The 14157-nt window shown below is 52.0% G+C and overlaps 1 protein-coding gene across 1 annotated transcript; it reads right to left on the bottom strand.

Moving 5' to 3' along the window:
• Positions 1-130: 130 nt before the first annotated feature.
• Positions 131-7811, bottom strand: ATP6AP1 (ATPase H+ transporting accessory protein 1). The gene is made up of 10 exons (XM_055339094.1): positions 7623-7811; positions 7260-7386; positions 4828-4902; positions 4355-4548; positions 3808-3848; positions 2919-3004; positions 2243-2481; positions 1544-1591; positions 1226-1457; positions 131-983 (listed from the first exon to the last, which is right to left on the bottom strand). Exons 1-10 carry the CDS (start codon positions 7763-7765, stop codon positions 774-776), a joined length of 1395 nt encoding a protein of 464 aa, XP_055195069.1. The 5' UTR covers positions 7766-7811; the 3' UTR covers positions 131-773.
• Positions 7812-14157: the final 6346 nt, after the last annotated feature.

The following is a 14157-nucleotide window of genomic DNA, read 5'->3' as shown; positions in this document are numbered from 1 at the left end:
CTTGCCCTAGACCCTCCGGCCTCCCCTTGGGCCTGGCTCCGGTGCGGCTACATCCGGGCGCCTCCCGCGGCAGCCCTCAGCCCAGGGCATCCCCTGTGCCCAGCGCAGAAATGAGGGACAAGAGGCCGGAGCGTGTCAACCTGTCTTTATTTTATTAGGAAGGAAACCACCGAGAAACCCAGGCTCCTGCCAGGCACTCCTGCCTGGAACGTGCCAGAAAACCAGTGATCACCCCCGGACCAGCTGCTGTGGAGGCCCCTTGGTTCTCAGGCCACAGAGATAAACCCCAATGTACTGCTTATTATTAGCACAACATCACCAAAAGACAAGGACACCAGCCAAGCGGGGCGGTTAAATAGTACTTCCACACCCCCCAAACTCAGGGAACCTCCAGCTTGTAGCTGCTGCAGGGACCCCCTTAAGCCCGGGGAGGGAGCATTTGCTACACAAAAGCACTATAAACAGCAAGGGGTGAAGATGGAGATGAGAATAAATAAGGGGGAGGAGAAGGGCCATAGAACTCATGACCTCTCCTACAATGACCGGGCCTGGGAGATTTGTCTACTATCTATGAAGAATATGTACACCTTGTTGGTACAAATAGGGGTGGGAAGCCCCTCAGTAGGTTGAACGGGGAACAAGACAGGCTGAGGGAAACTGGGGGTTCATGCTACGGTTAGGAAGAGGGGAAGCCGTTCGGTCCAGGATGCCTGGAGGTGGGAAACTGACAACCTGGACACCATCACGCCTGCAACCCCCCCACAGGAACAAGGTCACACGATCTGGGTCAAAGAGATGGTGGGGCCCTTGTGGTCGTCAAAGCGGTCCATGGTTTTGAGACTGAGGATCATGTGCAAGCCATAGGTGAAGATGAACAGCATGAACAGAGAGGTAAGCAGCCCCATCCAGATGCCCGGGGAGAAGAAGCCCGCACAGTCACTGGCGTAGGAGAACTGCTCGCCGCTCACGTTGAACGCTTGGATCTGGGAGGGGAGAGAAAGGACCATGTGGCCCCACACCGAGGGAGACCCAGTGAGGGCCACCGTGCCCAAATTAGTGGGTAGTCCAAATCTCGTGGGATGGGAGCACTGTGGGACAGGATTCTGGACTACATGTCCGAGCCCGAGCCCGGACCCAGAGATGCTGCGACGCCATCGGGTCTCTGCTCCCTCCCGCCTCTCTACCAGTACCCCACTATCTCCAGTCTGGGCCCCACGTTCCCTACCTGGAAGTCCCGAAGAGTCACCTCCCAGAGAGACGGCTGCAGGCGGGGCACGAGGAGATTGCCGTTCTTGCTAAGGCTGCTGACATACTCGCAGTGAAAGGAGTAGATGCTGGGCCCCGTGACCTGGGAGGCATTGAAGTAGGCGACAGAGCCATTGCTGTGGATTTCGAGGCGTTCCATGGTAAACCAGTGCCGGGCAGACACTGGGTAGAAGCGGTTGGCCAGAATGAACCTGAGGCAGGCATGTGGGGTGTCAGGCAGCTGGGAAGGCTGGATCCACGCCAGCCTGCCCACATGTCAACTGCACCTCCGACTCACCTGAATGTCACTGTGGTACCAAAGAGTTCCTCATAGGTCAGCGAAAGCCTGCAGGGCCAGAGTAAGAGGTGAGCCTGCCCCCTGGGAGGGCCTTTAGCATCTAGCCAGAGAGCGAGCTCCTCTGGCCTAGCCCATCTATGCTGCCCCAGGTCCTTACAGCCTCCCGGGAAGCAGTGCCCCCCCAACGACAAATGGGAAAACTGACGCCCTATCACACCCAGCTCAGAAACCAGCACCCAGGTTCCGCACCTCCAGCTGAAAGCACCTTCTTCTGGTTTCCCTGAGCCCACTGCCCCTCCTTTCAGCTCCCCCTTGAGGTTACTTAGATGCCTAGATTGGGCTTTGGGGATAAAGGTAGTCTGTCCGTCAGTATCTGTGTCTGTCTCTGTGTCTGTCTCTCCACACAGGGAGGGTACAGAAGCCTTTAAAGGACCTCAGGCCTGGGAGATGCCCCCGGGCAGTCGCCCTGAGGCTGTTAAGGGCAGGGGTAGGGGTAGGGGAGTGTCAGGTTCCCAGGTGACTGGGAAGTGTTAACAACCAAGGTTCCAGGAAAGGACTAGAAGGCATGGAGAGGCAAAACTCTGAGCAAGCCCCATCCCCAGAGCCCTCCAGCAGCCCCACCCCACTATCCCATCTGCTTCCCACAGTGAACACCTCCCCCACACCCACCCACCTGCAGGGACAGGTACCTGCCCTTACCTGGCGTAGGAGTCATTCCAGAAGGAGCCAGTCAGGTTGAGCTCCTGGATCCCAAAGGTGAGGAAGGTCAGATCCTCCCAATGGTCCCTGTATGCCACCGAGAAGTTCTGGGCCCAGAACAGGATCCGGGGGGCAGTATCATTGTAACTCACAGGGGGATAGACCGTAGCCGACGCTAGCTGTTTCTGCAGCAGCTGGCGACCTAGCCCCCCGGCCACCATGGCTACATCACGGGCCACCTGCACAAACAACCCACAAGCCTTCTCTCAGAATGGCCCAGAATCACATGACCTGCGCTCAGTGTCCCCACTGGGCACCCCGTCTAGCATCTGCAGTTCTATTGGTCATGCTCAGAGGCCCCTCTCCAGGAAGCTTTTCCTGGCTGAGCCCTAAGCCCTGTGATGTTCCTGATCTCCCCAAAGTAGGAACACTTGGACATACCATCCGACCAAGCCAGGAAATAAGACCCACCGGATAAGAAGGAAAGCTACCGCCTGGAAGGAGGAAGCAGGACTTTCTGGTCCATCCTGGTCCCCCCACCCCGGCCTCCACAGGCCCAGGGAAGAAGGCGACCCCCCTAAGGCACTCTGCTCAGAGCCACACACCCTCCAGGCCCACTCGCCCTGCGGTGGCTGCCCACACCTCCCAGAGCCCTGCCGAAGGCTACGCTGCCTACCCTGGAAGGGCGGACCGCTGTGAGGGCCGCTGTGTACGGGACATCTTCAGACTTGAGTGTGCTCAGCACCTGCCCGATGACCTCATCTGAGGAGCAACAGGGAGAGCAGAGGACCAGGTCGTGGGCAGCTCCTCACAGCAACACCCTAACGCCGGCTAGAAACCATCTGGCCGTCCCACACAGAAGACTGCTGACATGAGGCCGGGCCCTTCCATGCGCCACATTAGTGGGGTTCAGGGGGATCACGTCGTTGGGGTGGGGGCCAGCAGACATCTCCCACCCCTGGCAACTGGCACGTCCTCTGTGGTGGGGCGCTGAGACCTTCCCAGAGCCGGCTCCCATCCAGCTTCACTCGTTTTTTCCGTTTCCACCAAGGCCCCCCAAGAGCAGCTACTCCTCCTACCCGTCCACCCCAGCCTCCCTGGGGAAACCTGCGGCCGGCCTCAGTAGTTGCCTCCCTAATGCCAAGCCCCAACTAACTTACACAAGACAGAGATCAAGAAAACTCCAAATCCGCCTATACGTTTTCAATGACCTTTCCGTGGGGAACGACTGCCCTTTATGGCAGAAAAGGAGTCCTCAGAACTGTTTTTTGAAACGTTGCTGGTCTCCCAAACCCAAACTTCTAGGACTCGTGCTGCTGGAGTGGAGACTGGCTCCACAGGCTCTCACTCAGAAGGCCCACAGATGCCCTAACACCTCTGCCCAGCTGTGGAGGGGCGAGGCCCGGGGGGCCGGCATCTTTCTGCTCAGCTGCCAGTTGTTCCGGGGAGCAGGGGAGCCGCCCTGGGAATGAAGAGGGACTGAGGAGGAGCCGCGAGGCAGCTCTCTGCAGCCAAGGGCTGAGTGAGGCTGGAAAACGTGTGCCCTCCCTGACCCTGCTACTCACCATTGCCCGTGAGAACCTCCCTCGGTGCCATAAGACCTGAGCTGTGGAAGAGAGACAGAGCATGAGAGCCCCCGCAATCCGGACAGCACCCCACCACCTCGGGACAGCTCCTGTCTACGCCTCCAGCATGCCCTCCCCTCCAGGCCACCGTCCTTCCCCACGGGCCGCGTTCAAGTAGCACAGTGTAGCTGGGGGCTCTGGAGGCCACGCTCACTCCTCCCTCTGCACCTTTGCTGACTGCCTGGCCCTGCCCTCGTCACCCCTGTGCCAGCTGCTCCGGGAACATGTCCCAGCTCAGGGAGCTAGCTCCCGCACCAGCAGGGCCCACGTCTGCCGCATCTCTGGAGGTCCGACAGGCCTCACTCAGTGCCGGGCACTAACTCCTGAGTCCCCGCTGACCAGAGGCCCTTCCTGCCTCTTCCGGACACACAAAGCACCTTCTGATGGGGCTTCAAGGGACTGAACGGGAGGACCGTTGTCTCTGGCTGACCTGTGCCACCACAGCCCAGAGCCTCACCACTCTCTGGGCTCCGAAGCTGGGGCATACCTGGACGTGTAGGGCAGGCGGATAAGCAGCAAGGCCGGGAGGCTGGCATTGAGTTTCAGCTCCCGCAGGGTGGCCAGGTCCACATGCAGGGGGCTGGCCCCGAGCTTCTCCTGCAGGTAAGTGGTCAGAGTGCTGACCGCATACCAGTCGACAGCAGGAAGCACCAGAGAGGAAGGTGCCAGGTCCAGGGCATTCTGGGGGCCAGGGAGAGACAGAAGGATAGGTTAGCAAGGGACCAGCAGGCCTGAGCCAGCCCCCAAACCTCTCTGGCAAGGCAAAGGCACACCCACACTCACACCAGGGTCTTATTCAGAGTCAGAAAGAAAACACCCCACACTCCTGGTCCCTGACATCTCAGGCCTTTCTACCCTCTGAAGCCAGCACCTCTGGTTCCTAATGGGACAGTATTTATTGAATGGAGGTAGAGAGTGCAGGAGAGCCCCCATGGCCCTTGGCTGGGAGAGGACTCTTACCTCCAGGTTAGAAAAGGCGCTATCCTGCTTGTTTCCAAACACGCCGCCATATGCTGTGAAGTCCTCAATGCTCAGCTAGTAGGGAAGCAGAGAAGGTGCCTCAGAAGGTTGGGCCAGGACAGGGGGCAGACACCTTCCCTGCGCATTGGCAGGGACAGCCAAATCTCATTTGCAATCAGACACGGTCTAGTCAAAAGGGTGGACAAAGGCACGTTTGGGGGTAGCGAGTAGAGGGATGGGAGGTTCTCTTTTTCTCCTTCCTGGTAGGGTGAGAAAACATGGAAGGTGGTCATAGGGTTGGAAGGCAATCTGCAGGCAGCTGACTCGTAACCTCAAGATTCAGAGTCAGCCACCTGCCTTTAGATGAGGAACTGGCTGGGGAAGAGGGAAGCTGGGGGAGGGGCTGGGGGACAGCGAGGAACATTTTCGGCAGCTCCCCCACTGCCACCGCCGCCCCATCCCCGGGGCGGAAGTCAGAGAAAAGGAGAACCTGCGTGCCAGCTGCAACGCCTAGCACCGCCTATGTCCAACCTGGACAAGACCCTTTTTCAAAGAGAGCAAGAAGTTCCTTCCCTGCCTGGTTTTGGTGGAAAGGGAGAGAGGAAGATGGTAGAATCTGCGGGAAAGAGCACTGAAGTCCTTGGAGCTCTCCGGACCAGAGTAACCACGATCCCATCCCTTTTCCTCTCCAACCTAGACGTGTCCTTCAACTCCTGCCCTCCACCCGACTCCCAGCTTCCTCTGGCTTTTCCCAGTTAGGCCCAGAAGCGATCTTAATCCATTTCCCTAACCTGATTCTGTTTAGTATACACACTTGCCCAGCCTCCTCTGCCATCTAGACAGGAATCCTAACCCTGTTTGGCTGCCTGGGCTCTCATTCTGAAAGCCCAGGAACCACCACCGTGTCCTCTCAGGACTCCTTGCTCAAAATTGCCCAAAGCTTCCTGCCACATTTAGAACTGCAACCAGCCTTTCCCCGGTTGTCATCCCTTGGCTACCTGGCTACCTGGCTCTCCCCTACTACACTCCAGCCACACCAGCTCTTTCATGGGCTTGCCAAGCGCACTCCTTGCCCAGGGCCTTTGGACCTACTGTTCCCTCTGCCAGGAGCACTCTTCCACCCATACCCACATGGCTGAGGTATCTGCTCAGCCACCCTCCACTGAGGTATCTGCTCAGATAGCCCTCCTCAGTGAGCCCCTGTCTGATCACCCTTATCTTAAACGGTATCACTAATCATTCTGTTCCCATGGCCTGCTTCTTTCTCTGAAAACTACAGCAGCATTGCCATTATATCATACACCAACCTAGCATGTACCTGTTGCCCTCCCGAGGCTGCCAGCTTCCTCCGGGAGGGGCTTGGGTTACTCTGCTCGCTGCTATGTCCCCAACACTTGCTACCTAGGACACTACAGGCAGTCCATATTTGGCCAACGAATGAATGGATGGATGCCATAGGGGGATCCCGGAAAAGTGTTTTACGAGGCTTATAAGAATCCCTCCTCACAGTCTTCTGATACAGGTGGTATCTTCATTGTACAGAGGAGGAAACTGGCATTCACAGATTATCTCCCACATCCAAAGGGTGGTAAGTAGTAGAACCAGAACTGAGTTCCCGTCTAACTACATTATTTACCACCTCCTGGAAGGAGTGCAGGCCAGCATGACCACCACGACATGCCCAGAGAGCAACTGAGCAAGACCACAGGAGAATGAGCCACACAGGCCACCCCTGAGGAAGGAATAAGCAGAGGCTCAATAAGTTCCCAAACACCAATTCTACACTGCCCTAGAATCTTCTCATGGTCCATATGCCTGCTTCGGAGGCAGAGACCTGCATGGCAGGGAAAACTGTGTGCCTGAGCACAAAGTGGGGGGTGTCTGACAGACTCCGGCTGGAACCAAGTGTGGTGAGCATAAGCCACGGATCATTCGTCAATGGTTGCACCTCTACCAGCCTTAGTTTCCTTGGCAGTGAATCCAAGATAATGACATCAGCTTAGCACCGTGCATGTGAAGCACTCAATTAAGTGATCATTTTTCGATTACCTCTACTATCGTCATTAAAGTTAGGATCACAGCTCTGTCACCCATTAGCTGAGTGACCCTAGGCAAGTCATTTGCCGTCCTTGGACCCGAGTCTTCTCATCTGTAAAGGGGGACGATAATCCCCCCACACGCAGAGTAGCTCGTATAAGTGCTTGGTACTGGGTAGGCATCTGGCCTCTGACCCGGGGCTTCAACCGAATCAAGTCAGTGCCATTTCAAGGCCCTCACCGTTCCCACGGAGCCTTCCCAAGAGAGGAGCCACACTTCCCTACGGTTGAGACAAGGTCACTGAAGCCTCCCCTGGGGAATGGGCTCGGTGTCCTGGGGGGAGGGGGGGCCTGACTTCTTCCGATGACAGGGAGAGAGGGCTGGGGCGGGCGCACCTTGTCCTGCAGGAACAGCAGCACATTCCGGGGGCCCAGCTCCAAGGCGGGGTCTAAGTAGGTAGAGAGCTGCATGTCGCTGGTGATGTGGCCCTCGTGGGTGCTGGCCGCAGGACCCCACAAGTCCCTGGCAGGGCACAGAAGAGGTGCTGTCAAGTGGGGGGTGCAGGCTTACGACCATCGTGACGCGCGGGGCCCCGAGCTCTGACCCAGCTGGCTCCCCACGGGCCGCCGAGTAAGGGACAGTCCGCCTCTGCCCCCCTCTGCCGCCGCTCGCTGAGGACAGCCCCAGAGCCGGGCGAGGGCGCCTCAGCCGCCGCGGCGCGCAGAGCAGCCTGCCCCGGCCCGGCCCGCCACGCTCACCGGTCACTCGACCACAGCACCAGCGGCACCTGCTGCTCCGCCGCCGCCACCGCCACCAGCAACAGCGGCAGCCACCGCATCTGCCTGAGCGCTGGGGCCCGGCGCGTCCCCGCCAGCACCCGAGCCACAGCCATCGCCGCCATCACAGCCTCGGCCTCCACTGCCTCGGCCGCCGCTGCCGCCGCAGATCAGGTGACCGCCGCCTCCGCCCGAACTCCGCCCCGCGCTCCCATTGGCTCGGGCGCAGGCCGGCTCGCCAGACGCGCCGGTGATTGGACAAAGCTCACGCCACTCACGGCCGCTCCTTCGCACGGATTGGCTGTACGTGCCTCCGGCGCGCACGCTCCGTGAGGGAAAGGCGGCAGGGCGGGGCTCGGCCGGCTCCCACCGCGGGCTCCCAGCGGGAGCGGGGCGGGGCAGGGGCGGCTCGGCTCGCCGGGTCCCCGCCCTCCGGGCTTCGCGTCTCCCGGCTTTAATCCTCCTTTCGCTTAAAATGGCAGGAGTGGCTTCTTTTTCCCAGAGGTGGGCCCCGCCGAGACAGAGGAGGCGGCCGGAGGGGCCGGGCTAACTTCCAGAGGAAGGTCCCGCACTGAAAATGGGCGGGGAGGAGGAGGAGCGTCAGGGGGGAGGGGAGGAGCCAGAGAGAAGCGCGGTTTCAAGGGCACCAAGATGAGCAATGTCAGTGTCACCTGCTGCCACGAAGCACGTAGGATGAGGACAGAAAACCGTTTCTTGGACTTGGTAACACCTGGAGGCCTTGGCAGGAGCGATGTCAATGGGAGGAAGGAGATGTGGTTGTAGATCGTCTTTTCTAGACGTTTGCTTTAAAGAGAGGAAAGAGGCCGTGGGACAGCTAGAGTCAAGGTGGGAGACACCGCGTCAAACCCATTAGAAGACTTCCCTTTTCCTGGGTCATTTTTGATTTCTCAGGTTGGTGACTATTAGAGATCAACAGTCGAAACACTGGAAACTATAATTAAATATTGAGCTCCCGTTAAGGGTATGCACACTGATTTCGGAGGAACTGAAGTGATGCCCGCAACTCAGTCTGAAATGCCCCAAAAATAAAATAGAGCGAAGTGGGACTACAGACATAGGTTTGTGATGAAGCAACCATAGTAAACTGCTAATGACAGAACCTAGCGGGTGGATCTATGGGTGGGCACTGTAGGGTTGTTTTTTGACCTTCCTATATGTACTGGATATAAGGTTGACCCCCTAAATTCATAATCCATCCAGAAATGTGGTCTTATTTGGAAATAGGGTCTTTCCAGATGTAATCCAGATACGGTCATGCTGGATTCAGGTGAGCCCTAAACCCCATGACTAGTGTCCTTATAAGAAGAGGAAAATTTGAACACCGAGAAAAAGGCCACGGTACAGTAGAGCTAGAGTAAGGAACCCCGGGACCCAACAGAAGCCGAAGAGGCAGGAAGCATTCCTTCCTAAGGGCTTTCATTCAGAGGGAGTGTGCACCTGCCTGTACCTTGATTTTGGACTTCTAGCCTCCAGAACTTCTCTTCTCTCCAGAGAGAAGAGATTTCTGTTGTTTTAAGCCTGCTGATTTGCGGGGCGTGCCTGGGTGGCTCAGTCGGTTAAGCATCTGCCTTTGGCCCAGGTCATGATCCCAAGGTCCTGGGATCAAGCCCGCATCAGGCTTCCTACTCCACTGAGGGGAGCCTGCTTCTGCTTCTCCCTCTGCCTGCCGCACCACCTGCTTGTGTGCTTGCTTGCTCTCGCTCTCTCTCTCTGTCAAATAAATAAAATCTTTTTTTAAAAAAAGCCTGCATTTTTGTGGGAATCTGTTATAGCAGCCCTAATAAACTAATACGCTGTATGTTTGACATTTTTCATAATAAAATATAGAGAGAAGAAAGTTTGATAATGATCCTGGAATCCCAGGATCGAGTCCCACATCAGGCTCCCTACATGGAGCCTGCTTCTCCCTCTGCCTGTGTCTCTGCCTCTCTCTCTCTCTCTCTCTCTCTCTCTCTCTCTCTCTCTGTGTGTGTCTCATGAAGAAATAAATAGAATCTAAAAAATAAAAAAAAAACTAAGAGTAGTTTATCCTGACAGTTTAAAAAATGTAGAATAATTATAAAATACAAAACTCACGAATTTCAAGAAGAATTAAACATGTAAGAATTTGAAATCCATTTCTCTTTCAGGGAGAAATATTCGACCGGGACATGGACTTCTAATTTTGAATTTCTGGCCCAAATTTGCCACAACAACACACCCAAAATAAATTACCCACACCTCACCAGCAATTCTAAAAACTGATGGCATTATGTGAGTAAATCAGACGATTTCTCTGGCATGCCCAATGAATCAAAAGGAAAGCGGAGAACAAATGATGGAAGGCCAAGAAGGGACAGGCTCAGGGTAGTGCTTCAATCTAAGCCAAAGAAGCTGCAGACACTCAAAAAGCAACGTCAGCACAGAGTCTTCCATGTATACTCTGGTTCATAAACCATCTATTTGAATTTGGGGCATTTCTATTCTCTAAGTATAGCATATTCTATACTTCTAAGAAAGAAAGACAGCAAGAAAAATAAAATTCAATTATTCAGGTGAGGTACTTGGATTTATATATAGGGGCTGACAAAATGATACTTGGCAAAGTGTATATTTATAGGTAACTCAAAAAAGAGGCATTAACATGTTCATATAATCAGTCATAAACTTTAGCCCAATCACTCTTAAGTACTTTTCATTCTACGACTAAGTGTTAATTATAGACAAGGCTACTTTACCTAGAAGGCCACTTGACAACCCTGTATTGTTTTTTCTAGACCAAAGACTCATAACTTAAAAAAAAAACAACCATTTACACTTACTAAGAAAAGCAAATATTTATTTCAAATTGCAGTATAGGCTTTTCAATCACAAAAAAGAAAGAAAAGAACAGTGATCTGACAGTGATTGCATCCTGGGCAAAAGATCTGATACAAAAACAGTAACACAAAGTATTTGAGCTGCTTACACTACAGGGGATAAAGGAAATAACAGTAGCTGAAATACTGCACTCCTGGGGATCAACTTCTAAACCAACAGAATGCCTTGGAAATGATTAAATTTATTCGTGTATTAGTAAGAAAGCCCACCACCATAAATGGTACAATACTTAATTTTTTAAAATTATATAGTGCATTCTTTTATTTGCAAACTAGGAATTGCAGTCTGAGGATCATTTAGAAGGGTAAATTCGGGGATCCCTGGGTGGCTCAGTGGTTTAGCACCTGCCTTTGGCCCAGGGCACAGTCCTGGAGTCCCGGGATCGAGTCCCACGTTGGGCTCCCGGCATGGAGCCTGTTTCACCCTCTGCCTATGTCTCTGCCTCTCTCTCTGTCTCTGTCTGTCTCTCATGAATGAATAAATAAAATCTTAAAAAAAATAAAAATAAAATAAAATAAAAAATAAAAATGAGTATTATGTTAAAGACTTAATTTGAGACTTTAACCTGCTGGCAGTGCTAAATGAAATTATGCAACTTTGATAACATATTTCTTTTTATTTTATAAATTTTATTTATTTATTCATGAAAGGCACAGAGAGAGAGAGGCAGAGACCCAGGCAGAGGAAGAAGCAGGCTCCATGCAGGGAGCCCGATGTGGGACTCGATCCTGAGACCCCAGGATCACGCCCTGGGCCGAAGGCAGGCACCAAACCACTGAGCCACCCGGGGATCCCCCATAGTAAACTTTGATACCTGGTAAAGTTCTCCCACTTGTTCTTTTTCAACAGGCTCTTCTTGGGCTACTTTGCTTCCATATAAATTTTAGAATCAACTTGTCAGATTCATTAGATGATTTCTAAAATCTTGAGTATTTAAAATTGTGGTAAAGTAGGGGCACCAGCGTGCCTCCAGTTGGTTAAGTGTCTGTCTTCCACTCAGGGCGTGATCCCAGGGTCCACGTCGGGCTCCCCGCAGGGAGCCTGCTTCTCCCTCTGCCCGTGTCTCTGCCCCTCTCTCTGTGTCTCTCATGAATAAATAAGATCTTCAAAAAATAAAAAAAAACAAATAAGATAAAGTTGTGGTAGATAAAATTGTGTGGCACAATTTGCCATCTTAGCCAATTTTTATTTAATATTTTATTTAAAATCAATTTGCCAATATATAACACCCAGTGCCCATCCCCCAGTTACCCCATCCCCCCGCCCACCTCCGCTCCCGCAACCCTTTGTTTCCCAGAGTCAGGAGTCCCTCATGGTTTGTCTCCCTCTCTAATTTTTCCCACTCAGTTCCCCTCCTTTCCCTTAGAGACACTTTCACTATTTCTTATATTCCACATAGGAGTGAAACCATATGATAAAATTTTCCTGTAAAATATCCATAATACATTTACATTTTACCCATTCTCTAAGTGGGCTCCACATCCGGGATGCCTGGGGGGCTCAGCGGTTGGGTGCCTGCCTTCAGCCCAGGGCCTGATCCTAGGGTCCCGGGATCAAGTCCCACGTCGGGCTCCCTGAGTGGAGCCTGCTTCTCCCTCTGCCTGTGTCTCTGCCTCTCTCTCTCTCTCTCTCTCTCTCTCTCTCTCCCTCTCCCTCTCTCTCTGTGTGTGTTTCTCGTGAATAAATAAATAAAATCTTTTTTAAAAATCTTTAAAAAATAAAAAAATTAAATCTTAAAAAAAAAGATTTTCCTTATATGGGTCTTTCACATATTTTGTTAGATTGATTCCTAGGTACTTTGTAGCTTTTGTAAATAGTGTCTTATTTTCAATTATATGATTTAATTCTTTATTGCTAGTGTGTGTATAGAAATACAATCGAGGGCAGCCCAGGTTGCTCAGTGGTTTGGTGCCTGCCTTGGGCCCAGGGCATGATCCTGGGGACCTGGGATTAAGTCCCATGTTGGGCTCCCTGCATGGAGCCTGCTTCTCCCTCTGCCTGTCTCTCTCTCTCTCTCTCTCTCTCTCTCTCTCTCTGTCTCTCATGAATAGATAAATAAAATCTTAAAAAAAATACAATCGATATTGTACATATTGATCTTATAGCTGGGAAACTTCCTAAGCCCTTATTTCAAAAAAAATCGTAAATTCTTTTGGGTTTTCTATGTAGACAATCTTATAATCAGCATACAATGAATGTTTTCTTTCTTTCCTTACAATCAGTATATTTTGATTTCCTTTCCTTGTCTTACTCGTCTGGTACCACCAGCACAGTGTTGGCATCCTCATTTTGTTCCAAATTTTGAAGGGAATGTTTCTAAAATTTCAAACTCAAAAAATAATATTTACTCTAGTTGTTTATAGTTTACATCAGATTAAGAAAGGTTTTTGGGGGGCACCTGAAGTGGCTCAGTTAAGCATCTGCCTTTGGCCCAGGGTCCTGGGATCAAGTTCCGCATCAGGTTCTCTCCTCGGCAGGGAGTCTGCTTCTCCCTCTGCTCTTCCCCCTGCCTTGTGATCTCTGTGTCAAATAAAAAAATAAAATCTTTAAAAAAGGGTTTTTTATAGACTTTTTCAGATTAAGAAAGTTCCATTTGGGGGATCCCTGGGTGGCACAGCGGTTTGGTGCCTGCCTTTGGCCCGGGACGCGATCCTGGAGATGCGGGATCGAATCCCACGTCAGGCTCCCAGTGCATGGAGCCTGCTTCTCCCTCTGCCTGTGTCTCTGCCTCTCTCTCTCTCTCTCTCTGTGTGTGACTATCATAAAATAAAAAAAATAACAACAACAAAAAAGAAAGTTCCATTTGAGGCACCTGGGTGGCTCAGTCGGTTAAGCAGCAGACTCTGGATTTTGGCTCACATCATGATCTCAGGGTTGTGAGATCGAGTCCCACATCTAGTTCCGTGCTGGGAAGAGTCTGCTTAAGGTTCTCCCTTTCCGTCTCCCTCTGCTCCTCCCCATCTCTCTAAAATAAATCTTTTTTTTTAAGTTCCCTCCCAGGGGCACCTGGGTAGCTCAGTGGTTGAGCATCTTTGGCTCAGGGCATGATCCCGGGGTCCTGGGATTGAGTCCCAAATGGGGCTCCCTGCAGGGAGCCTGTCTCTCATGAACAAATACATAAAATCTTTTTTTAAAAAAAAGCTCCCTTCTGCTCATAGTTTAAAAATTTTTTAAATTATGAATATCTTATCAAGTGCATCTTCTGTATCTATTGAAATAACCACATGGATTTTCTCCTTTATGCTTTCTTTTTTTCTTCTTTAATATGGTGAGTGGTATTTATAAATTTCACAATCCCAGGACCAGCCAAATTTCACTGTGAACATAAAACTATTCTAAAAATATAGTCTATGTGAAATAATCAAATTGCAGGAGCATCTGGACAGTAAATATCTGTAGTTGTTCAAATGAATATATGTGGGAAAAAAGTGATGCCACATTTGGAGCTGCGAATGCAAATTGGCCGACAGCGTGTCTCCCTGCCCCCAAGTGATTTTTTTCCCCTTCTGGTGATTTTTAAAGACATTATATTTTGAAATAATTGCAGATTTGCAGTTACAGCCCTGATCGTCTTCGAGTCTTCCCTTCTTGCTGGCTCACTCCTGTGGCTCCAGCTTTTCTTTCTTTCCACATTTCT

Source organism: Nyctereutes procyonoides, unplaced genomic scaffold (assembly GCF_905146905.1).
Source record: "Nyctereutes procyonoides isolate TBG_1078 unplaced genomic scaffold, NYPRO_anot_genome, whole genome shotgun sequence".
NCBI classification, from domain to species: Eukaryota; Metazoa; Chordata; class Mammalia; order Carnivora; family Canidae; genus Nyctereutes; species Nyctereutes procyonoides.
Note: the sequence above shows the minus strand (reverse complement) of the source record. Positions and strands in the feature narration are given on the sequence as shown.

What these genes read in the sequence shown, in the direction of transcription:
- ATP6AP1 (XM_055339094.1), bottom strand. Translation starts at nt 7,765, where the DNA reads ATGGCGGCGATGGCTGTGGCTCGGGTGCTGGCGGGGACGCGCCGGGCC. An exon ending in TGCTGTTCCTGCAGGACAAG is followed by an intron (nt 4,903 to 7,259) that starts GTGCGCCCGCCC and finishes CTTCCCTACTAG; the next exon opens with CTGAGCATTGAGGACTTCAC. An exon ending in CAGCGGTCCGCCCTTCCAGG is followed by an intron (nt 2,482 to 2,918) that starts GTAGGCAGCGTA and finishes TTGTTTGTGCAG; the next exon opens with GTGGCCCGTGATGTAGCCAT.